General features: G+C 39.3%; 1 protein-coding gene across 6 annotated transcripts in view; it reads right to left on the bottom strand.

Moving 5' to 3' along the window:
- Positions 1 to 25,677, bottom strand: part of GSPT1 (G1 to S phase transition 1) — a 40,345-nt gene that overhangs the window by 4,882 nt on the left and 9,786 nt on the right. For 5 of the 6 annotated variants that reach the window (XM_038540338.1, XM_038540336.1, XM_038540333.1 and 2 more), the window contains exons 2-14: positions 20,125 to 20,169; positions 19,972 to 20,013; positions 19,032 to 19,259; positions 17,979 to 18,012; positions 15,210 to 15,287; positions 12,606 to 12,786; positions 11,839 to 11,993; positions 11,501 to 11,641; positions 10,029 to 10,122; positions 9,103 to 9,183; positions 3,123 to 3,296; positions 1,916 to 2,005; positions 1,564 to 1,732 (exon numbers count right to left, since the gene is read on the bottom strand). In XM_038540338.1, the coding sequence (XP_038396266.1) occupies positions 1,564 to 1,732; positions 1,916 to 2,005; positions 3,123 to 3,296; positions 9,103 to 9,183; positions 10,029 to 10,122; positions 11,501 to 11,641; positions 11,839 to 11,993; positions 12,606 to 12,786; positions 15,210 to 15,287; positions 17,979 to 18,012; positions 19,032 to 19,259; positions 19,972 to 19,993 (1,447 nt within the window). In that variant the 5' untranslated portion in view covers positions 19,994 to 20,013; positions 20,125 to 20,169. The remainder of the gene's footprint in view (positions 1 to 1,563; positions 1,733 to 1,915; positions 2,006 to 3,122; positions 3,297 to 9,102; positions 9,184 to 10,028; positions 10,123 to 11,500; positions 11,642 to 11,838; positions 11,994 to 12,605; positions 12,787 to 15,209; positions 15,288 to 17,978; positions 18,013 to 19,031; positions 19,260 to 19,971; positions 20,014 to 20,124; positions 20,170 to 25,677) is intronic. The other variant, XM_038540334.1, reaches the window with a different exon arrangement.

Here is a 25,677-nt window from a genome sequence, read left to right as displayed (position 1 = left end):
TTAATAAATGGGTCTCTAGAGGGTAGGGGGAGCTGAAAAGAAGCTTATCCTTTCCTATATCACAAACCTAAGCCTGGACAAGTAAAATGTGGAATGTCCGAACCACGGAATAGTATTTGGCAATAAAAAAGAACTAATTACATGCCAAGTTTAAAAAACTAGACACTAAAGACCACAAATTGTATGATTCTATTTATATGGCATGCCCAAAAAAGGCAAACAGAGAAAGATCTGTGGTTGGCTAGGGATAGGAACACCAAGTGACTGTAAACAGGTATAGGAGTTTTTTTAGATGTTCTATGTGTTCTAAATATAAAATGTGGTGATGGTTGTACAACCCTGTAAATAGATTAAATTCATTAAACTGTACACTTAAAACAAATCCATTTCAAGGTATATACATGAACTCAATAAAGATGTGAAGGAGGAGTTCTCAGTTCTATTTATTATAAAGGGTAGAAATACCACAAGGTCATGTGAAAAACCTAAAAGGCCAAGCTACCTTTTAGGAAAAAAACAACTCTGGGATTAAACATTCTTGCTACTTTCTATCCACCGGATTTTGTCAGGTTCTAATTGGTAACTAAGTTTCTCATTTTGTTAAGTTAACAGGACAAACCCAAGTAACCAGGTTTGCCATTACCAAGAAGATTTTTAAGATAAGGACTTCAAAATAAAGTAAATACTGTCTCTGTACAGATTCCTCTGAAATAAGGTGGAGGAGGTGTAGTGCTTGTCACAGCTCCTGACGTGCAGGAGACCCAGAGTAAGTTTTCTGTAGAACAGAAATGGAATGAACACGTGAGGTGCTGATTCTATATTTCAACTGAACCACAATGTTTTAATGTAACACTTTCCACACTCTTAAAATAGTTATCTAAGTTAGAAATATTAATGATCCACAGAGAAACATTTAATAAGAGCCACTTTGTTTTCCTGCTACCAAAAGTTTCATGGCCACAACATAGGAAAAAGCAGAGCTGTTCAGATTCACTCAGAACTAGGGAGAAATGGACACCCACACAAAAAAACGTAACATTAAATAAACCTGTATAAAAATCAGGTGCTTCTGAAAAAAAAAAAAAAAAAAATCAGGTGCTAACAGACCATTAATGTATGTGTTTCATGCTCCCGACATCAGTGTAGTGAATGTTTATTATATTTGATTTTAAAGTGTCTCCTGACCACAAAAATGCCAAGGTTTCTACTTCGGAGGCTTGCATGGCGAAAACTTGCCTTACAGGCTTAAGCCCTTCAAGATGGGCTTTAAGCACACATAGTACAAAGGATTTCACCATAGAAATGTCTCATTTAGTAAATAAAATAACTCTCAAAGCCCACTACTTGCAAATTATCAAAATTAAGATTCTTAATCTACAGCATACTGTTACAATGCATGGTCGGTTCTGTCTGTTCAAACCACTCAACTCATGAAACATTTATTACAGGAACATAATACAGAACACGCATCCAAGTTTTCTATGAACTTGTGACGTGCACCGTACTTGGATGGAACAAACTCGCATCCTAGAGATGCTACTAGGCAGCAGTGTAAATGCTTACCCTCGTCTCTTAAGGTAAAGCGCCCCATCTGAGGGAAGTCTTTAAAGGTCTCAAGGCAGATGGTTCCTGCTGTCCTTAAGCGGGCGATGCATACTTGATCTTGTTTCACAAAACGGGGTCGAGTCTTACTTTTTTCTCCTGATTTTTTGTCTACCAAGCAGATTAAGGCCTAGCCAAGAAAAAGGGAGGAGATCAGAATGCCAAATAAGAGAATCTTTAGGACAAGGAGTACAAATAAGAGTACATTACTGTTGCCGATCAGAAATTATCAAGATAGTCTTTAAACACATACATAAACAAAAAACCCCAATTAACTTAATTAAAGACTCACTGTTAATTAATTAAGACTCACTGTTATTTCGACTTCCTCAATACAGGTGTGAATATGCAGCACCGCATTATAACCTGGGCAGATGATGGATTTGTGCTCTATAATCACTATCTGTCAAACAAAAAAATTCACATCTTTATCCGTGGGGTAAAAAAATAACAGAATGTTCTCTAGTGCCATATAGTACCACAAGAATATGGAACTCAGTCTCAACTTAAGTTATTTTTGAATTAGAAGTGCTGGGTCAGGTCGCCTGATATCCAAGCATGAACTCTGATATCCTTACCCTACTTATCTTCTTGGCCAGACCCAAACTTTAGAAACCTATCAGGCAGACTCATTCTTCTCTGAGAAGCCTCTTTCTTCCTAAGAATTTAAGGTAATCACTGCCACTACAGCTACTTTTGTTTTGTTCCAGATGTGAACTTCTCATAATTTTATCCAGTTTTCAATATCTAAGATCCAGTAAAAGTAAACAACCTTGGGGATCCCTGGGTGGCTCAGCAGTTTAGCACCTGCCTTCGGCCCGGGGTGTGACCCTGGGGTCCCGGGATCCAGTCCCGCATGGGGCTCCCTGCATGGAGCCTGCTTCCCCCTCTGCCTGTGTCTCTGCCTCTCTCTCTGTGTCTCTCATGAAAAAATAAATAAAATCTTAAAAAAAAAAAGTAGACAACCTTGTATCCAAGCATCAAAATCTAACTTGTCATCATAGCTGGTTACAGAACTCAAAAATTCTGAGCTACACCAATCATCAACTCTGTTATTCTTCTGTGGAAGTCAGGTTGCTAATAACAGAGAAATTGTGTTTTCCTGTCTGGAAAGGTACTTACCCTGAATGAGCAGACACACCCTGATTTCCAAGGCAACTGTGTTCTATTTCAGGGGAAAGACACCTTGAGCAAAATTCAAAAGGAACGTGGTGTGCCTAGCTGGCTCAGTCAGTAGAGCATGTGTCTCAATCTCGGGGTTGTGAGTTCAAGCCCCACATTGGATGTGGAGCCTACTTCAAAACCAATGAAGTAGATAAACAAATAAAATAAAAAGGAACTTATAAAAAATACCACCTCTTAAAGACCTCATGTGTGAGATCTACATCATGGTTGTCGTAATATGGTAGGATTTCAATTCCCCCCCTACACAGTGGTATGTCACCAATCAGGACAAAAGGGATTTAAATTCTAATTTCATTTAGACAGTAGAGATCACTCAATTACAATAACTAGTTTACCTGGGCATCAAATGTGCGTCCAGAATGACAAAGATTATTAGGATCACAAAGTATGAATCCCGGAAGAATCTCCTCCTCTTCAATTCCTTTCAGTCTGATTTTGAGGTTTTCACCTGGGGCTACAGAATCAGTTTCTACATCATCAGAAAGGATTCCGAGAACTTCCACATTGTGCTTAAAAAAACAAAACAAAACAATAAATGCAAGCCTGGAGGATTTCTGACATTCACTGCTCAGCAGAACATGAAGTGATCTGAATGTTCATTTTTTTTTTTTTAAGATTTTTATTTATTTATTTATGAGAAAGACAGAGAGAGAGAGAGGGGGGCAGAGACACAGGCAGAGGGAGAAGCAGGCTCCATGCAGGGAGCCCGACGTGGGACTCGATCCCGGGTCTCCAGGATCACACCCGGGGCTGCAGGCGGCGCTAAACCGCTGCGCCACCGGGGCTGCCCTGAATGTTCATTTAAAGACTTGCAGGTCACATTTTTCTGAGGTCATGTATTAGCCAAAACACTTACTTGAATATGAAACTTCATTACATTTGTATGACATGAACTTAATGAAAATCATATCCTAGAAATATGAACTGCCAATTAAAATATTAATTTGGGGGGGTGGGGGTGACTGGGTAGCGGGCACTGAGGTGGGCACTTGACGGGATGAGCACTGGGTGTTATTCTATATGTTGACAAATTGAACACCAATAAAAAATAAATTTATTTTAAAAAATAAAAAATAAAATATTAATTTGGCTTAATATCATATCCTAATAATTTCCAAATTGAACACAGTATAAACTAGCATTTGCCTTATCTTTTCAAAATTAAAACATTAAGTCTAACATCTAGATTTTAATTTTACGAATGTCGTTATTATGATTAGATTCTAGGATTTAATAGCACAGCTTCTATTACCCATCAATTCCAAATATCTGAAGAATGTGCTTCTCAAAAGATACGTGAACAATTAAGCTTTAAAAGAACACAGACGGGATCCCTGGGTGGCGCAGCGGTTTGGCACCCGCCTTTGGCCCAGGGCGCGATCCTGGAGACCCGGGATCGAATCCCACATTGGGCTCCCGGTGCATGGAGCCTGCTTCTCCCTCTGCCTGTGTCTCTGCGTCTCTCTCTCTCTGACTATCATAAGTAAATAAAAATTTAAAAATAAATAAATAAATAAACAAACAAACAAACACAGACTATTTAATGGGTACAGGATTTCCTTTGGAGTGATGAAAATGTTCTAGAACCTCATAGTGGTGATGACGGTGAAGCTTAATAAATGTCACTAATGGTAAAATTTTTTTTTTAATTTTTTTTAAAATTTTTATTTATTTATGATAGTCACAGAGAGAGAGAGAGACGCAGAGACACAGGCAGAGGGAGAAGCAGGCTCCGTGCACCGGGAGCCCAATGTGGGATTCGATCCCGGGTCTCCAGGATCACGCCCTGGGCCAAGGGCAGGCGCCAAACTGCTGTGCTACCCAGAGATCCCACTAATGGTAAAATTTACATTATTTTACCAATTATTAAAAAAAAAGCATAGAGATGGTAGAACATGTTAAAAGCAATACCCACAAGTGCTCCCTTATTTTACTCCATTTCTTCCCTTGGAAATTCATATTGTTAAAACACATACCACAAATAAACAGCCCTCATGACAAAATAAACTATTTCACGCTGGTAGATAAACAGTGGAGAATCCAGAATCGTTATCCTCCAGAATTCTACAGTCTGTCACTTGTTAACCTCTAGTAGTCTCTCCCCTCTTCACCAATAATGGTCTCCTTTCCCAAAAGGCAGCTTATACCTTACTGATACCTACTGAAGTTCATTCCAAGAAGTGAAACAGAGCCATATTTGTTAGCTAAATTCTTTCCAGTAACAGGACAAAAGGGCAGAAACCAGGAGTTCCCCCATAGACAAACTAAGCAAGTACTGTAAACTACTTTTTGCCCAATGTAGTATAACAATCCCTCTCTCCAAACGCGGTCTTCTCTGGCTAAGTACAATAGTTACTCTAATCTTTTAATTAATCCATAGTTTCAAAAATTAAGACAGAACAAATTCTCTTGGTTTATGAAAGGTAATGAGGATTTTGCCTGTTCTAAGTACCTCACAAAAGTGGAATCATAGGAGCGCCTGGGTGGCTCAGTTGGTTAAATGACTGACTCTTGGTTTTGGCTCAGGTCGTGATCTCAGGGTCATGAGATCAAGCCCGGCGTTGGGACTCTGCACTCAGCACAGAGTCCACTTAAGGCTCTGTCTCCCTCTTCCCCTTCAAGATAAATCTTAAAAAAAAAAAAAAAATTGTGGAATCATACATTATTTATCTTTTTGTGACTGGCTTATTAATTCACTTAGCACAATGCCCTTGACGTTCATGTTGTACCATGGGTCAGAATTTCCTTCCTTTTTAGGCTGAATAATATTCCACTGTATGGATATATCACATTCTGTTTATCTACTTATCCATCAATTGACATGATAGGTTGCTTCCCCATTTAGCTTGTGTGAATAATGCTATTATGAACATGGGTTCTGAGGTCTGCTTTCCATTCTTTTGGGCACATATCCTGAAGTGATACTGCTGGATCATATAATTATTCCATTTTTAAATTTTTCTGAGGAAACATCATTATGTTTTCCACAGCGGTGTGCAGTTTTACATTCTCACCCACAGTTCCAATTTCTCCACATCCTCACCAACATCTGTTATTTTGTTTTTTTGATGGGTACGAGGTGTTATCTCGTTGTGGCTTTCATTTGCATTCCCCTAATGATTAGAGATGAGATCTTTTCATATGCTTGTTGGCTGTTTGCACATCTTCGGAGAAATGTTTCAGTCCCTTGCTTATTTTTTAGTCAGGTTGTTAATTTTGTGGTTGAGTTATAGTTCTTGATATATTCTGGATTTAACCCCTTATCAGATTTATGATATACAATTACTTTCTCCTATTTCGTAGGTTACCTACCCATTAATTTTTTATCCTAAGATAGTTTGGCATCTGAGTCTCTTAAAATATTTAATTCCATTCCACTGAGACTCAGCAGGACTAACAAGAACTGAGTCATCAAGGCTTGCCTACCAGCTGCAGGCAAGGCTACACTGACCTGCCTGGTCATCAGTATTAAGTCCCAGCTCCCGCAGAAAAGCTGTAACTAGTCTAGCCTGGCACTCAGTCCACTTGCTCTTAGTGAATTGTACTTTTCTTTCTATTGTGGTAGAACACTCATATAAAATTTACCTTTTACAAATATTTTACATATTACAACTCCATGGCATCTGGTTGGCATTCACAATATTATACAACCAATACCAGTATCTCGTTTCAAAACATCCTCATCATCCCAAAGGAAACTGTGCCTTCATTCAGGTCACTCCTTATTCTTCATCCCCTAGCCTCTTGCAACCCCCAATCTGCCTTCCTTCCATCACCATGACCAAACTACTTCTGTGACTGCCCTATGAACTAGGATTCATGATAAGCATTTTCATTCAATTGCCAATGACCTTCCAGTTGCAGCTATAAATACCTTAGTAAAAAGATCCTATGATAGGCTACTCTAATCTCCAGTGAATAAGGCATCAAAAAACCTCAAAGTATAATTTGTAAGATGCCAATTATACCTAAACCTTACACTGACGATGGATACCTTTTCTTATTTACTGTGCCTGGATTGAGGACTGGTGAAGACATTCTCACTGAAATCTAACAAAATCTCTATATGGAGGTTTTTTGTTTGGTTTTGGTCTAAAAAGGTTTACTTATTTATTATGGAGAGAAAGAATATGCACAAGTGGGGGAAGGGCAGAGAGAAGGAAAGATGCAGACTCCATGCTGAGGGCAGAGCCCCATGCAGGGCTGTATCCCACGACCCTGACACTCAAAATGACTGAGTCACCAGATGCCCCACTATTTGGAGGTTCTGATGGCAGAGGTCTGCTTTCCTACATAAATATCTCAGAAGAGGGAAGCCCGGGTGGCTCAGCGGTTGGCACCACCTTTGGCCCAGGGCCAGATCCTAGAGACCTGGGATCGAGGCCCACGTCGGGCTCCCTGCATGGAGCCTGTTCTTCCCTCTGTCTGTGTCTCTGCTTCTCTTTCTCTCTGTGTTTCTCATGAATAAATAAGTAAAATCTTAAAAAAAAAAAAACAAAAACCTCTCAGAAGCTGTGAGAAGGCCCTTTTGGAAAATAGGTAACGGTTTCTCAAGTAATATGTCTGTAATTATCAGCAACTGAGCAGCCAAAAATAACACAAAGGTAAGTTCAATGGAGACTTTACAGGTTTTAATAAAACCCTCTCCAATAATAAATTACAAAAAGATAGGAAGATTAGGGACCCATTTATGATAAAGGCAAATTCTCTTCTCTCAAAACAGATTAGGACTATAAATTGGGCACATTTTATAGTAGCCAATATAATAATACAAGAAAAAAAAAAGAAAGCAGGGGCATCTGACTTTAGGTCAGGTCATGATCTCAGGGTCCTGGAATCAAGCCCCATATCAGGCTCCCTGCTCAGTGGGGAGTCTGCTTGTCCCGCTTTCTCTGCTCCTCCCCCGCTCATGCTTTCTTTCTCTCAAATATATAAATCTTAAAAAAAAATAAAAATTTTGGGCAGCCCGGGTGGCTCAGCGGTTTAGCGCCGCCTTCAGCCCAGGGCCTGATTCTGGAGACCCAGGATCGAGTCCCACGTCAGGCTCCCTGCATGGAGTCTGCCTGTGTCTCTGCCTCTCTGTGTCTCTAATGAGAAAATAAATAAAAATATTTTAAAAAATAAAAATAAAAATTTTAATTTTAAGGGAAAAAAAGAAAATGAATTATATCATGATTAAGCCTGAGTTTTCATCCTGGACTCACTTGCTAATTCTTTTTTTTTTTTTTTTTTTTTAAGATTTTATTTATTCTTAGAGAGAGAGGAGAGTGAAAGACACACACAGGCAGAGGGAGAAGCAGGCTCCATGCTGGGAGCCTGACGTGGGACTCGATCCTGGGACTGCAGGATCACTCCCCAGGCAGAAGGCAGGTGCTAAACCGCTGAGCCACCTGGGCTGCCCTCACTTGCTAATTCAGTGTGTTAACAGAAACAAGTCACTGAACCACTCAGGATCTCAGTAAAAGTATGGAGGTAAAGTTCTCTTGAGGATACATCTTTTAGCTCTAACATGGTACTAATACTGGCCCTTCCCCATCTGTCATTGGATAACTCTAACACTCTATCTTCTTCTTTTTTAAAGGTGTTCTAAAAATAAAAAAATAAAAAAAATAAAAAGGTGTTTTTTTTTTTTTTTTTATTTATTCATTTATTCAAGAGAAACACACACACACACAGAGAGATAGGCAGAGACACAGGCAGAGGGAGAAGCAGGCTCCATGCAAGGAGCCCAACGTGGGACTCAATCCTGGGCCTCCAGGATCACACCCTGGGCTGCAGGCAGCGCTAAACCGTTGTGCCACTTGGGCTGCCCCACACCATATCTTCTGTACTAAATTTTGTACTTGACATTAATAAAACATAATCCTGAATCTTAAAGTCTCCTCTCCTCTCCTTTCCCTTTCTTTCTTTCTTTTCTTTTTTAAGATTTTATTGGGATCCTAGGTGGCTCAGCAGTTGAGCATCTATCTCCCTTCAGCTCAAGGCATGATCCCGGGGTCAGGGATCAAGTCCTGCATCGGGCTCCTTATGGGGAGACTGCTTCTCCCTCTGCCTCTCAATCTCTGTCTCTCATGAATAAATAAAATCTCATGAGAGACAGAGAGAGAGAGAGAGGGGCAGAGACATAAGCAGAAGAAGACTAGATGCCAGGACCCCAGGATCATGACCTGAGCCAAAGGCAGATGCTCAACCACTAAGCCACCCAGATGCCCCCTAAAGTTTCTTTTCATGGAAACCCTTAACTTTTTGAAAAGTTCTCTTTGAGAATACTTTCAAAAGAAAGTCTAAATGAGAAAGAGCATTACTAACTCTTACCTTGTTTGGCATCATCACAAGCTGCTGGCCTTTACAAATAGATCCTGATTCCAGCTTTCCCAGGACCACAGTGCCCATATCCTGTTTAAATTTGAAATAAAAAACTAAGTTACAGACTTTTGTTACTATTCTACAATAGTTCAACAACCCAAAGTGAAATCTTATGGGGCTTACTCAGAAAATCTTTAGTTCAAGTGGTAGAATGGTTAGGATTAATCTTAAATACAAGCTAAGTAAAAAATATATTATCTGTGTCATTAGCATATGTGCAATTATAATACTAGTAATACTAGTAAGTATGTAGGTCTAAGATCTTTTAAGACCCCCCCCCCCCAAAAAAAAAAAAAAAAAACATGGTACCAGAAACAGCACAAATTTTTACATCTGAAGATCTCAATTTTTTGTTTAAATTCTGGTTCGTTCAAAAATCTAAGCCTGCTTCCTCATGTGTAAAATTGGAAAAACACTTGTTTAAGAAATTTAGCATGGAGCTAATGAAAGAATTATTTGAGGAGGTCAAATATTACATACTGACAAACCTTTAAAAAAGAAAACTCACTTTGAAAATTAAATTAAACATAATAAAGCTTATTTTTTAAAGACTAACATCTAATATTGGTGAGGCTATGATAAAACCAGCACTCATATGCTGCGGGCAGTACTTGGGAAGGCTGCTGGTCAATATTCAGCAACTTTAATGTGCAAATTCTTTGACTCCAGCAGTTTTACTTGTAGGACTTTCTCTCTAAAAAATGATCATTGGCTCACTGAGAAAACAGCTTAAACTAAATTAGGATCCATCTACACCACTAAATAACATTAAGAGACATCTATGCTATGTTGTTATTCGGATTGTTTTGTAACTTAATACACAAAACAATGATTTCACCTCCCATAAATCCCAATCTCTTGAACATTCTGGGTACCTTGTACTTATCCACAATTGGCAGCCTGATTGGTCCATCAACTGATCTATTGAAGTTTGGCAAATTATCCAGATATGGAATAAACGGTAATCCACTGAGAACATAACAATATCCATTAAAGAGAATCAACATAAATGTCAAAATTTTAAGAAGTTACATGACCGTAACTTTATATGAAAAACAGTTATAATACTTTCATTCTACCCACATACTCTTCTCATTCAACTGATTTTTTAAAAGATTTTATTTATTTATGTATTCATGAGAGGCACAGAGACAGGCAGAGACACAGGCAGAGGGAGAAACAGGCTCCCTGTGAGGAGCCCAATGTGAGACTTATCCCAGGACCCCAGGATCATGACCTGAGTCAAAGGCAAACAATCACTGAGCCACCCAGGTGCCCCCCCCATACAACTGATTTATTATTCGGTTCATGCCCTTCTTTCCTCAGAAAACCAAAAATATAACAAAATAGCCTATAAATATAATGAAAAAGCTTCCCCAACAACTTACTTTATTAAAATTAGAAACATTTTCTAGTAAATGGCTTACATTTTGTAATAAAAGAACTACATTCTTTTTTTTTTCTTTAGGGAGAGAGAGCATGAGCACTGGGGGAGGGGCAGAGGGAAGAGAATTTTTTTTTTAAGATAGTATTTGTTTAGAGAGTAGGGGGAGGGACAGAGAGATAGAGTATCTCAAACCAACTCCAAGCTGAGCACTCCAAGCAGAGCCCAACATTGTCTGAGATCATGACCCAAGCTGAAATCAAGAGCCAGATGCTTAACCAACTGAGCCACTCAGGAGCCCATAAAATGACTACATTCTATTACTTAATTCCTAAGGACTTTTCCAGCTCTCAAATCAGGATTCTATAAAATAATTTCCCCTTATTTTTTTTAAAGAATTTTATTTATTTATGATAGTCACACACACACACACACACACACACACACACACAGAGAGAGAGAGAGAGAGAGAGAGAGAGAGAGAGAGAGAGGGGGGGGGGGGGCAGAGACACAGGCAGAGGGAGAAGCAGAATCCATGCACCGGGAGCCCGACGTGGGACTTGATCCCGGATCTCCAGGATCGCACCCTGGGCGAAAGGCAGGCGCTAAACCGCTGTGCCACCCAGGGATCCCTAATTTCCCCTTTAAAACTACAGTATAGGAATTGGGAAGCTTTACTGCCAAGATAGCAATGCTCCCCCAAATTCATCTACAGACTGAGTATAATCCCTATTAATAATCCCAGCTGCCTATCAACACATATTGACAAGTTGATCCTAAAACCTGTTATGCCTCAAAGGATATCATCAAGAAAGTGAAAAGACAGTAACAAAAAAACAATCCAATTAAAAAATGGGCAAAAGTCATGGTATTTTTAAAAACCACAGTTACTTACAGTTATCGTTTTCTGATATTACTTATAACGACGTAAAGTTTTTCTAAAAAGAAGCAAAGGTTACTTACGTGTACCAAGGACAGAAATCTGATTGCTCTTTTAGATTCGCTCCAGTGAGTCCTGAGCAGGGCATAAAGTGAATGTCCTTTTTGGGATTGAAGCCAACCTTTTTCAAAAATGGCACTAGTTTCTCTTTACATTCTTCGTATCTATGAATATTTATAAATAACTTAATTGTAATAGAAAGCAAGGGAACTCTGGTTTTATTATTAAACAAATTAAGGTTTAAGAAAAACCCGAGGGGGGGGGGGAAGAAAAACCCCAGGGGGAAAAAGGATACAGTAGCAAAACCATCCTTTATTCCACTTATGTGTCTGTAAAATCTAGTAAGACTGGCAAAACTTACCTCTCATTGCTCCAATTTACCGTTGGATCATCCATCTTATTGATGAGCACAATTAAGTGTTTGACACCTGCCGTCTTTGCCAACATTGCATGTTCTCTTGTCTGTCCGCCTTTTTCAAATCCAGTTTCAAACTCTCCTTTTCTAGCAGAGATGACCTATTCCAAGAAATCCGACAGTTTATTTTTAAACACTCAGGTATATAGCCCTTGAGCAGTGAAACAGCTTTCCTTTCAGTTTTATCAGGTTTTTGCAAGAAAATAAAAGTACGTTAATTATACCCTGCAGGCTTTTGAATGTCACAATGTCTAAATGGCTTAAGATTTTGGTAAATGTTTCTTCCGATCCCCCAATTTAAAAAAAAAATCTAGTATGCCTTTATATTTTGCGATTCAAACATGTATGTGACAGTGTTGGTACAGTGACAAAACAAACAAAAACTCTGCAAAATGACTGAGGCCTTAAGAAAACAGATAATTTCTCCCTCAGCTGTGTATCCACAGCACATGTGGTATGTACAAAGCAAACCCAGCTTGGCATTTAGTGGACACGGAGATCTGACAGTCATAGATAGATAATGACGAGGTAGAGAAAACATTAAGTGAATCCCATTATAAAGATTTGAGCAGATGAGTGAGACAAAAGTAAAATTTGTGACTGTATATAACTCATTGCAACCTCAATTTTAACTCTGAGGATAAACTCAAATACTTAACACTGAAATGGGGCTGCTCACAACCACACAAGTGAATTGGAAAGGTCTTTCTTACCAGTACAGCCAAATCTGCTTGAGAAGCACCACCAATCATATTTGGGACAAAACTCTTATGGCCAGGGGCATCCAGAATTGTGAAATGCTTCTTTTCTGTTTCAAAATAGGCACGGCCCACTTCTACTGTTTTACCCTTGTCTCGTTCTTCCTGATTTGTGTCTAAGGCCCAAGACAAATACCTGAAATAATTTTAAAATAAGATTAAGATTGCTAAGAATGTATGTTTTTATGATATTCTTCTACCACTTTATACCAAGGTATAATGGTATATATTCTTATACCACATTATACCAAGGTATAATGATGACATTGATGACATCCAGCTTTATGTGCAGCATACATTTAAATCAGGAACAGGACAGGGACACTTGGTTGTTTTAGTCGGTGGAGTACGCAACTCTTGATCTCGGGGTTGTGAGTTTGAGCCAAAGTTGGGTGTAGAGATTACTTAAAAATTTTTTTAATCTTTAAAAAAAAAAAAAAAAAATCACAAGGGATACCTGGGTGGCTCAGCAGTTTAATGCCTGCCTTCAGCCCAGGGCATGATCCTGGAGTCCCAGGATGGAGCCGGCTTCCCACAGCCTACGTCTCTGCCTCTCTCTGTTTCTCATGAATAAATAAATTAAATCTTAAAAAAAAAAAAAAAAAAAATCACAAATAGGACTGAGTAGAAATTAAAATCGAGTGAATAAAATTTGAATTATTATGATTCAAACACTTGGAGCTCTTAGAAATATCTAGTCATTTACAGGTATCCTGATTTTTTAAAGTTCACATTATACCACTTGGCTTTTACAGAAGACCTACATTAGAAAAACAAATAAAAAAAAAACAAAAAACAAAAGACCTACATTGTAACTGCTTTTGCTAACAGAGACATCTGAAGATGATTTTTTTTTTAATGCAGGGCTCAATCCCAGGACTGAGATCATGACCTGAGACAAAACTAAGAGTCAGATAGCGTCCAGTGTTTGCTCTGCAGCGAGCTATCATAGAAGCAGTGTGCACCCTGAGCAGTGAAGAGTGGCGTCCTCAAGCCCTTCCAGCTCTCCCCAGGAACTACACAAAGCACCTCTGCATCAAAATGCCATTGCTCTGAACCATGTCTGGGAACATCTGTGCTTTATGTCCATTTATTCTGTACATCCCTTAGTAAGATGAGTCCTTAGATATCAGAAAAGCCTAATATTCTCTGGGTCTGGTAATGCTCAAAAATTTTTTCCATAAAAACTAATGACAATCACTTCTTTGCTTTATGCCACTTTGGTTTACACAATGTTTCAAAGAAATGCTCTACTCTTACATAGCAGAGAAATTCTGTATATATTTTTTACTTTTATTTTTTAAAGGAGGCTCCATGCCCAGCATGGAGCCCAGTGCAAGACTTGAACTCATGACCCTGAGAGATCAAGACCTAAACTGAGATCGAGAATCAGATGCTCAAATGACTGAACCACCCAGGTGCCTCAAACCTATATATATTCTATAAGCAAACAGTATTTATGAAAACAAGCTGACAACATACACAGGAAGACTACTTTGTACCAAGGTCAATATGACTGGGAGCTTTTATGATCATCTGGCACAAAGTATAATACAAATAATAGCTATCTAAGGATGTTTTCAAAAGTGAAAGCCAAAAAAAAAAAAAAAAAAAGTGAAAGCCAGTAACCACCATTTGGGAGCAATGGGTTACTTGGTAAAAATCATTTCAGTGTTTCTTTGCCATGTGAAGATGATTCATGTAAGTTCAAACCATTCAGAATAAGTGTTATTTTAGATTACCTCATCATCTGTATTTCATTGTATGTAATCCATTTTTTTTAGTATAATGATGATCTTTTCCCTTAATACAGAGGAATACAATTTAAAAAACAACAAAAGCCATGAATGTCCCAAATAAATCTAACTTAAAAAAAAAAAAGTGAGATTAGCAACAAAAAACTGACCCTTTTTCTCACCAAAGGCAACCCCTATCAATAATTCTGTCCATTCTTTTTTCTTTCCAGTGTTTATTTACATCATTAATGATAATATTCTTTTTTTTTAATTTTTTTTTAATTTATTTATGATAGTCATACAGAGAGAGAGAGAGAGGCAGAGACATAGGCAGAGGGAGAAGCAGGCTCCATGCACCGGGAGCCCGACGTGGGAATCGATCCTGGGTCTCCAGGATCGCGCCCTGGGCCAAAGGCAGGCGCCAAACCACTGCGCCACCCAGGGATCCCTAATGATCATATTCTAAGTACTATCATGTCACCTCCTTTCTCTCCAAATTCCACTGTAACTTAAGCTCCACTTCTGGGTATTATAAATTCCAAAAATGCAATTTTTTAGTGGTTATGTAATGACCCTATTAAATGGATGGTTTAGAATTTATCCAACAAGTGTATTACTAGACATATGAATGTTCTCAAATGCTCCCGTACAAGTTTTGAAGTCATCAGGAGCTGATCCACTTTGTAGAATAAGGGGAAAGGAAACTTCTTCGTTATGACACCACTTTAGACCTCATGCACCTACACCTTAGTAGACTACAATAGTATTAAGTAGGCAGTGTTTCCTTAAAAGTAATTTATAGTGCCATAAAAGTTTATTATACCAAGTTTCTCTGTTTTTCTCTTTAGCTTCTCTTTCGTATTTCTCGAGTGTCCTTTTGTCAACCATTCCGGTCAAATACCTGGAAACAAAGGGAAAAGAAGTAAACAATTACAAATTATTCAGTGAAGTCATTTCAACTCTAAAGCTCTTTATAGTGGAAATTCAACTCCAGAAAACAGCTATTTTAAAATACAGGAACTGGACAGCCGGGTGGCTCAGTGGTTTAGCGCTGCCTTCAGCCCAGGGCCTGATCCTGGAGACCTGGGATGGAGTCCCAGGTCAGGCCCCTTGCATAGAGCCTGCTTCTCCGTCTGCCGCCACCCACCCCCACCTTTCTGTGTCTCTCATGAATAAATAAAATCTTTAAAAAATAAATAAAATACAGGAATCACTGATGGATGCTGATATCATAGAAAGTCTAAGAGGAAAAGATATTTACATAGTCTCAAATTCTCTCCCCTCCAGATAAAGGGGAAAAGTAATAACTTTACTGTGGAGAATCCTGGCAGACAACACATCAACCAAATAATCCTGGCTAAGACCATCAGCAGTAAAGTTCTCATATGGAGGGGCACCAGGGTGGCTCAGGGTTGAGTGTCTGCCTTTGGCTCAGGGCGTGATCCCGGGGTCCTGGGATTGAGTCCCACACCAGGCTCCCTGAGGGAGCCTGCTTCTCCCTCTGCTGATGTCTCTGCCTCTGTGTGTCTCTCATGAATAAATAAAATCCTTAAAAAAAAAAAAAAAAGTTCTCACATGGAGAACTGACATGAGGTACTCCTGATAGGATGGTCTGAGGAGAGTACAACATATCTCCTGTGTGACATTCTTGCCCAAATGTACAACGTCAATGTAACTGTGAAACACCTCAATAAGGAACCTACTAAATGGCACTCTTTAAATTCATGACAGTTGTGGAAGACGAGACTGCGGCAATGTCACAAGCTGAGAAAACTGAGAAGAGGGAACCAGAGGATGGAACTACTAAATGCCAGGTGGAATTCTAGAACCCAAAAAAACACATTCGAGGAGAAATTGGTGAAATTCAAGAGCCACAGCTTAGTTAGTAGTACTGTACCAATATTAACCATCTAGTTTTGAGGAGTGTACTACAGTTATTTAATATGTTAACACTAGGAAAGGCTGAATGAAAGGTATATGGGAACTTTGTTACTATTCTTGTAACCTTTCTGTAATTCTAAAATTATTTCAGAATAAAAATATTTTTAATTAATTTTATTTTTTAAAAAATGTTTATTGGATCCCTGGGTGGCGTAGCGGTTTAGCGCCTGCCTTTGGCCCAGGGCGCGATCCTGGAGACCCGGGATCGAATCCCACGTCGGGCTCCCGGTGCATGGAGCCTGCTTCTCCCTCTGCCTATGTCTCTGCCTCTCTCTCTCTCTGTGTGTGACTATCATAAATTAAAAAAAAAAAAAAAAATGTTTAGTTACTCATGAGAAACAGGAGACAAAAAGGTAGAGACACAGGCAGAGGAAGAAGCAGGCTCCATGCAGGGACCCCAACGTGGGACTCGATCCTGGGTCTCCAGGATCATGCCCTGGGCCGAAGGCAGCACTAAACTGCTGAGCTACCCAGGCTGCCCAAATTAATTTATTTTAGAGAGAGAGTGTGAGTACAAGCGGGGGGAGGGGCAGAGGGACAAGGGGAGAGAGACATAGACTTCTTAATGAGCACAGAGCCCCATGCAAGGCCCTATCCCAGGAACTGAGATCATGACCTGAGCCAGAACCAAGAGTCAGACACTCAACTGACTGAGCCACACAGGTGCTCCCAGAATTAAATTTTTTTAAAGGGCAAATACAAATACTATATAAAAGAAGTGTTGTCCAACAGTCTTGTCCAGGCAATTAAGTCTTATTAATACACTTCAATATTTAATATTTTAAAAAATTATCAACAATTAAAATTTTAAAACAATTCCTTAGGAATGCTGAACTGCTTTCCTTGACTCATCCAAATCAAAGCTTCCTGTTGGAGCTTTCATTCATCTCTGTGTGTTCTCTGCAATCATCTACAGTGCATGTTCCTAGCCAGCTGAGCACAGAATCCTAGTGAAATGTCCATGAAAATTACAGCCCATAAGCAAAAAATATACGTTCTCCTAAAACACAAAAAATCAAATGGGCCCAACACTTCCATCCACAGAGCTTTAGTTAACGATTCCAATTTAACAGGTTTTTTTTTAGATATTTATTTATTTATTTATTCATTCATTCATTCATAGAGACACAGAGAGAGAGAGAGAGAGAGAGAGAGAGAGAGAAGCAGAGACATAGGCAGAGGGAGAAGCAGGCTCCATGCAGAGAGCCCGACATGGGACTGGATCCCGGGTCTCCAGAATCCGGCCCTGGGCTGAAGGCAGCGGTAAACCACTGCGCCACTGGGGCTGCCCTTAACAGCTTATTTTAAGGTCTGCAAACTAATATTTCTTACAATCTAGGTTTTATATTAGTTTTTATTAAAAAAAAAAATCTAACAGACAGCTTTTAGAAATACATTTAGTTAATGTTCCAGGACAGTCTGACAGTGATGACACAAGAATTCTAAGGAATGCCTAAATCTAATCAGAAACTACTAACAATGATCACATTGCAAAAATTCCTTCTTAACGTCAGCTTTCCTTACAGGTAATGTCTATCTATAATTTCTTCAGGTGACCTATTTTATTGTCTTTGAATTATTATATGTGTACAATGCCCAAAATTCATTCAATCAAGTTAACTCTATTATTTAACAAAAAATACAGACTTACATTATTTGTCCTCCAATGGTTGACTTGCCAGCATCTAAAAGTAACATCACCATCAAAGATAAATAAACCACAGATGTAAATGGAACAGAACAAAACAAAACAAAACCCGCTAAGTGCACTAACAGCATTGCTGACTAGCATATGTAATTACATAAATTCAGTTGCAAATGAAGCTGCCAAGACCCCTTGCAGCTCAACAATGACTTACTAGTGGAAAACAAGAACTTAGAACTACTTTACCTATAAGGAAGAATTTTTGAACAGATTGCTCTCTGACCTTCAGCGGAGAGCACAGCAGCAACAGAATATAAATTACCCAAGAGGAACCTCAGGGGAGAGCAAAAGTAGCCAAAGAGCTGTGAACTACATTTAGGTAGTCTGCCTTTCACTAATTTTAGCAAATATAGGTGTTCCTTTACACATTTCAAAGGAGTCCTTGCTACTAAAAAAGGAGTATGGTATATAACGTTATATTCAGGAGAAAGCAGAGATAAAGGGAAGGAAAAAAGGACACATAATTCTGTATTTTCTTCTTTCGATTTTGGGGCTAAGTCAGATGGCCAGGGAATATCTGAGTAAATTAAATGGGTTTCATTTTGTGCTAACCCAGCATCCAGAAGTCACTCCAAATTAATTTCCTATATCACTCAAAATTAGTTAGATGAAGCCCAAAAAATTAACAAATTAACTGGAGTTTACACACAAGAAAACCAGATTGGGATATTAATTAACATATGTCATCATAAAAAAAAAATATGTCATCATATGTTTAGCCACCATTGCGCTGGGAGGGTGGATCTATAGACCAATGGCGCATCACATATAAATATACTAAATCTTATTTTTTTCAGCTCCCATGCCATTACAAAATTATTTATTTGTCCCACAAAGTGTTGGCAGTTTTGCCAGGTTAAAAAAAAAAAAAAAAAAATTTATCGAGTTAAAAATCCAAACATTTCAGATTAATTCACGTCAGTTTCACTCAAAATCTCTGTGGAGCTGTTTGATGTACCCAGTGACTGGTGGTATTTCATAGCCAGGAGGGCAACTTACCTACATGCCCAATGAATACCACATTTACATGTTCTTTTTTTGGAGCCCCCGGGGGCGCGACCACAGATTTGGGTTTTGGTATTTCCTCTTCCTCCTCCATCATTTCTTGGGCACTCTCCTCAGCAGCTCTTCCATCTCCCATGGAACAACCCCCTAACTCTGCTTCACTTATTTCTTCTTTGTGCTCCCATGATTCTTCTGGGGACATTTCTGTCTCCCCATTTTCTACTGAAATAAGACATTTAATGTAGAATTCTGAAAAAGACTTACAACAATCTGTACTGTACAACACAGATGCCTTCCAACAACAAATAGAACCTTGCATATTTAGTTCTAGTTCTTAAAGTCTAGTGAAACATAAGCAAGGAAGTCTCTTTCACAACAGAAATGGATTACAGCTTTCAAGCCAGCCCCACTGCTGACATCAGAGATGACTCAGAGATTGATGAGAGATTGCTATTTTAACAAAGCTTCATTTCCATAAGGACAAACAAAATGTAAACAGGAGATGTACCACTCCTAACAGCCCAGTTATTCCAGTGTCAGGAAAATGGGAAAGTTTAAAATCAGAACACAGGGTTTACAAGATCTTTGCTTTTTCTTCTGCAAATAATCTGGTGTCAACTTTATCAACCACATTGGGAATCTGACACCTTTAAGAATAAGAAAGTTGCAAAAAGGAAGGAAATTTTTCACAAACAAAACAGAACAAGCTCAAGTCCTTAACCCAACTTTAGCAGTCTTCCACTCAGCTTTAACATCTGCAATCATTCAGCATATCATGGCAGCGCTGATGCCCAACTACTGCTTTCTAAATTCCAACAGCAAAGACTCAAAGTTTTAAACGTAGGCATTACAATAACCATGACACTTACATTTGCACCTTATATCCTGATAGGGTTTCAAAATACTGTATTAATATGGTCAGAAATTTTCTTACCAACAGGTTCTGAAAGTTCCATGCTAACAGCTGAATTTGAACCTAGACAAGAAATTGAGATATTGTATTTACAAAACAATATCCAGGTTTCACATACCATAGACAACTTAATGTTTTCTCAATTAGACAGAGGGTCGTATCACAGAAAATTACCTTCACATAATAATGACTGTTCCTCTTGAGAAGGTTCCACAGGTGCTGTTAAATAGAAATAAGTTCTATTAAAAATGAAGTCCTTTACATCCATCTTTATATATCTTTTAAGTTACGGTAAAAACCGAACTTCAATAACACAACAAAAGCCTCAATAATTTAGACCAAGAGCAACTAACTCAGGTGTTCAAATTAGAAGTCTCTGTTTAAAAAATCTTTTTAAACACGTACTGATTACAGCCAGTTTTACATTTTCTGTAATTGAAATATACTCATAAAGGCATGCTAATTCTCTTAATTTGCTTCATAAAACTTCTCCTTCAAAGATATTGTAAAAGTAATCTGCAGCACAGTGCAGATCAAATTAGTGAGATTTTGTTCAACAAATACACGTTACTTCTCTAGATTCTCTCTTGGCAGCTCCAGCCCAAGAAGGCTATGATTAGCTATTTTTAAGATTCCATAATCACATTTTATTACCAAGATCCTTGAATAAATTCTGTTTGATACCAATAATATAAAAAGGACATTTACATGAAGTCCTTGAAATGCAAATGATCCCTTACAACATGTCAGAAAAGGTGATTACAATGATGCCAGTTTTGTCCTATATTAGAATTCTAAGATCAAGCAACAATCCAGTTTCCACAGCTGTCACACTGCAAATCTACTTATGACATCACTGGAAGAGAGGTATGAGAAATATATCCTGATACCCAAATATACGTGAGTTTATTTTATATGTGATAAGCCTAAATGACACTCCCAATATGAAAGTGCCCTTGCTTCAAAAAATCTCTAAGATGCAGAATGTATCAAAGAATTCCAAGTCACCTGAATCCTACACACCAAATAATAAAGAATAGTGAATTCATAAACTGCAAAGCTCATATTTAAAAATCACTGCACAGATACACCTGTAAATCAAGACAAAGTTTTGGGTCCAGTCTCCAACAATGTGAAGTGTAGGAAGAAAGTAATTTCCTGTTCCAGAAAGGTAAAGGGCAACCAAGTTTTTCCGAAAAGTAACATGCTGAGTGTTACTCAGGAAGATCCCTCTATGGTGGCAGATAGACCAACATCACCATATAGGAAAGCCTGCCCTCTGAACAAATGAGCAGTACAAATAGAGAGGAGGGGTTGAGGGCAAAGCTAACAGAGGCATCATCTGGCAAGAGGAGGAAGAGTGAAAGGTCTAAGATGATCCCAGCCTACATGATTAGCAGGATATTAACAGAAAATAAGAAAAAAAAAATCATTTGATTTTTTAAAATTTTATTTATTTATTCATGAGAGACAGAGAGAGAGAAGCAGGCTCCCTTCAGGGAGCCCGATGTGGGACTCGATCCCAGGACTCCAGGACCACACCCTGGGCCACAGGCAGGCAAGCGCTCAACCTCTGAGCCACCCGGGCGTCCTCCCACCCCCTCACCCCCCAAAAAAATCATTTGAACAAGGTTTGGGAGGGAACAGGAATTATACTTCAGGTGTAATAGAGATTAACTTTTTGTTTTCCTATTTCAAAGAAAACTTTATGGGTAGAGTAAGGAAAATTGCCCCATTTTCAGAGAAAACCAGGCATGCTAAGTGAACCAAGTTTTTGTGCCTCCTCGGGATGGAGGAGAGCAGCACAGGGTAGTGGTAAGGGGCTGGCACTGAGCTGACTCCTACTTTAAATGCTGGCTTGTCCCCTCAAGTTATGAGATGCAGCTACTTCACTGGAATTCTGGAAATGACATGCCATCCACCTGACAGGACTGCTGAGAAAATTAAATGAGAGAATACATTTGTTTCAAGTCTATTAAATAATTACTGGCACCAAGCAGATAATCAACATGTGAGTCTCTCCCCCTAACACGCACTGAGGTACACTCAACTCTATCAAACCAGCATGACTATCAGATGTGTCGATCAGACGGAGGTACTCAAAAATCCACACAGCACTGGCGGTGGGGGAAATTAACTCCAATTGATTTTTAATGAGCCCTGATGTGCTGACTCATTCAACTCCCCCCCCCCCCCCACCAAACACCCTGAAATACATAAATCACTCCCATCTAACACGCAGACAAACCCAACCCAACTGGGCTTTTTCCAAGTTAGACAAGTGCCATCTCGCCCTTCTTCAAATGGCCGTTGCTGAAAAACTACTCAGTAAAAGTAAACTGAGTCAGAGGTGATGCAGTGTTTTAAGGCGAGGGAAAAGATCACGTAGTAAGACACCCCAAACTGCAGAGGAGCTTTACAAAACCAAACAATACCACACCTGACCACCTAGTTCTAGAACCAACTCTTAGGCTTACAAATACACAATACATGCAGAAGACTGTGAGGCACTTCCAGGATAATGACATCAATCACCAGACCACCTCCGTGGCTGTAAAATAATAATAATCTGTTCGTGGCCTTATTTTTCAAAACATTCTATTTATGTTTGCCTTATGTTTGTAAAGCTCACAGGGACAGAGTCAAGTACTAAAAACAACTAAGTGCTTAATAAATACCTAGGCATATTAAAAGGCCCCCAAATAAGAAGTTGACCGTACTTTCCCCAAGGTGGAAAAAAGCTTTCCACCCATTCAGACAGATCACATTATAAACTTAATGGCAATGCCAGCGACATTTGTGAACTCATATTTTTGCAATAATGAACCAGAAAAATCAGATATAGCAAGCTGTTCTTTTAAATTTAAACTTCTCAATATAACTGCACCCGTCTTCTCATACACACACATACACCCAGGCAACCCTTTCCAGTTCATTCTACTCAGATCTTACTCATAATGTACATTCATTCTGACTTTACTAGCTACTAAGGAGCCCGGGCTGAGAATTCTAAGGCCCAAAGTCATTTGTTCATAGTCAGCAAACAGATGACCATGATTTCAAGTCCTGCACAGTTCATATCCGCTAGCGAAGGAAAAGTTAGTAAATCTCCCGAGGAGTGAGGAGTGACATTATGGTTTCCTATTTTCCAATGGTATTTCCATGTTCAGAGATAAACTCTTATCAAGCATTCAAAAAAAGGAACAATTCTACTTAAGTGGGAAAGCTATCAGAGTGCATCAATGAGTAACCTGCAATACCCCAGATTAAAAGGGAAACTAATACTCTGGTTCGTGATCAAGGAAGATTAATGAACTGGATGTGATACTGGGTATACCACCACAAATTTTAAAACAAGAAGGATGTTACCAATATTATTGCCTGTGCTAAAGCACAGATGATAATCTGAATCTTAAAACTGTTAGAGAAAATTTGAACCTGCTGAAATAAGCCAGACACAAAGGGTCACTCATATAAAATGTTCAGAATAGGAAAATCCATCATAGAGCCCGCAAGCAGGCTGGTGGTTGCCAGAGCTGGGAGGAGGAGGGGGGAATAGGAAGTAAGTGCTTAATGGGAATGGGTCTCCTCTTGGGGTGATGAAAATGTTTTGGAACTAGACAGAGGTGTGGTTGCACAACATTGGCTAAATTATTCACCTTAAAATGGTTAATTTTGTTATGTGGATTGCACTGTAATTTTTTTAATAGATTTTATTTATTCATGAGAGACACAGAGAAAGAGAGAGAGAGGCAGACATAGGCAGAGGGAGAAGCAAGCTCCATGCAGGGAGCCTGATTGTGGGACTCAATCCTAGGACCCCAGGTTCATGCCCTGGGCTGAAGGCAGGTGCTCAACCGCTGAGACACCCAGGCGTCTCTCTAATTTTTGTTTTTAAAGATTTATTTATTTGAGAGCAAGAGAGCACACATGCGCGCGTGTGCAGCTCTTGAGGGAAAGAGAGCAACAGACTCCCAGCTGAGCATGGAGCCCACTGCGGGGCTAGATCTCATGACCCTGAGATCGTGAGCTTAGCAGAAATCAAGAGTCAGATGCTTAACCAACAGAGCCACCCAGGGGCCCCGTGATTTCACTGTAATTTTTTAAAAGATTATAAATATTTTTAAAAGATCTGATCATGGAGGGCGCCAACTGGCTGGCTCAGTCAATAGAGCATGAGACTCTTTGTTCTCAGGTCTGGGGAGTTCAAGCCCCACATGAAATGAAAGATCTCATCATGAAATCAAGCCTTCAACATGGAGATTCCTCAGCCAGCTCATTGATAAAGCTCAAGTTAAGTTAATCAAGGTCATACAGGTGGTTAATAATGAAAGTTATGTTTCAATTCAAGCCACATGTTTTCAACACAAACGTCTGGCCAATTCTTGAAAAGTGCTTAATCTGTATATTTCATAAATAACCAATTTAAATTTGTACTGCTTTAGAAATGAAACTGATCTTTAACCCTCTACACACTAAACAGCAATCTATAAAAGGGCTATCCTAACTAAAATTCCTTAGTCCTGTACATTGTATGCTCATTAAAGAAAAAAATAGGCAACTGCTCCTTCTGTCCTATGTTTTTGGTTTTTTTTTATTTTATTTTATTTATTCATTCATGAGACACAGAGAGAGAGAGGCAGAGACACAGGTAGAGGGAGAAGCAGGCTTCATGCAGGGAGCCTGACATGGGACTCGATCCCGGGTCTCCAGGATCACACCCTGGGCCGAAGGCAGGCGCTAAACCGCTGAGCCACCCAGGGATCCCTATGCTATGCTTTAATAAAACCACCATTTTGCACCCCAAAAAAAGAAGTGAGAATAGTGTGACAAAATCCTGTCCCAATACAAGTTTCTGCAGTGATGGATATGTTCTCTGTGTTATGACAGGATAGTCTCAAGTCACATGTGGCTATTAAGCCCTTGAAAAGTTTTACCTCAACTGAGGAACTGAATTTTATATTTTAATTTCAATTAATTAAAGAGCCCCAAGTGCACAGCTCTGGCTGCTCACACATTCTCCTCCACTGCGGTACAAACCAGCCACACCTGATCTTCCACTCTCATCACAGTCCCTACCCGGCCCCCCACCTGAAGGCTAATGATCCCTCCTCAGAACTCCTCTAGGATAGTACCCTGCCTTCAATTACAGGTGCAAACTCATCTTCCTTCTGGTTCCCAAGGCCATTACAGACTTCCAGAACAGTGGTTTTCTGAAATATGGAGACTTTTTTCCTACCCTTGTAGTCCCCACAAGCTGGCACAGCGCATGGACCATACAGAACACACACCTGATTTTACTGAATCCCTTCAGCTTTCTCTTGGTTTTCAGAGCTAGCTCCTTGTGATCTTATTGGCTCAGTTTTCTCAGCAGTACTGGTGTCGTCTTATGTTTACCACATTCCCATTAGGGCTCAATAGAGTAAAACCAACCTCCTGTGTGCCGACTTTTTAACAAGAGGTTAGAGAAACAATATTCAAAAGATGTTCTGGGGGGATCCCTGGGTGGCTCAGCGGTTTGGCGCCTGCCTTTGGCCCAGGGCAGATCTTGGGAGTCCCAGGATCAAGTCCCACATCGGGCTCCAGGCATGGAGCCTGCTTGTCCCTCTGCCTGTGTCTCTGCCTCTCTTTCTCTGTTTCTCTCATGAATGAATAAATAAAAACCTTAAAAAAAAAAAAAAAAAGATGTTCAAGTACAGTCTGAGTAAGGAACTAAAACTTCTCTAG

Source organism: Canis lupus, chromosome 6 (genome assembly GCF_011100685.1).
Source record: "Canis lupus familiaris isolate Mischka breed German Shepherd chromosome 6, alternate assembly UU_Cfam_GSD_1.0, whole genome shotgun sequence".
Classification (NCBI taxonomy): Eukaryota; Metazoa; Chordata; class Mammalia; order Carnivora; family Canidae; genus Canis; species Canis lupus.
The sequence above is the reverse complement of the archived record's forward strand: the minus strand, read 5'-3'. Positions and strand labels throughout refer to the sequence as shown.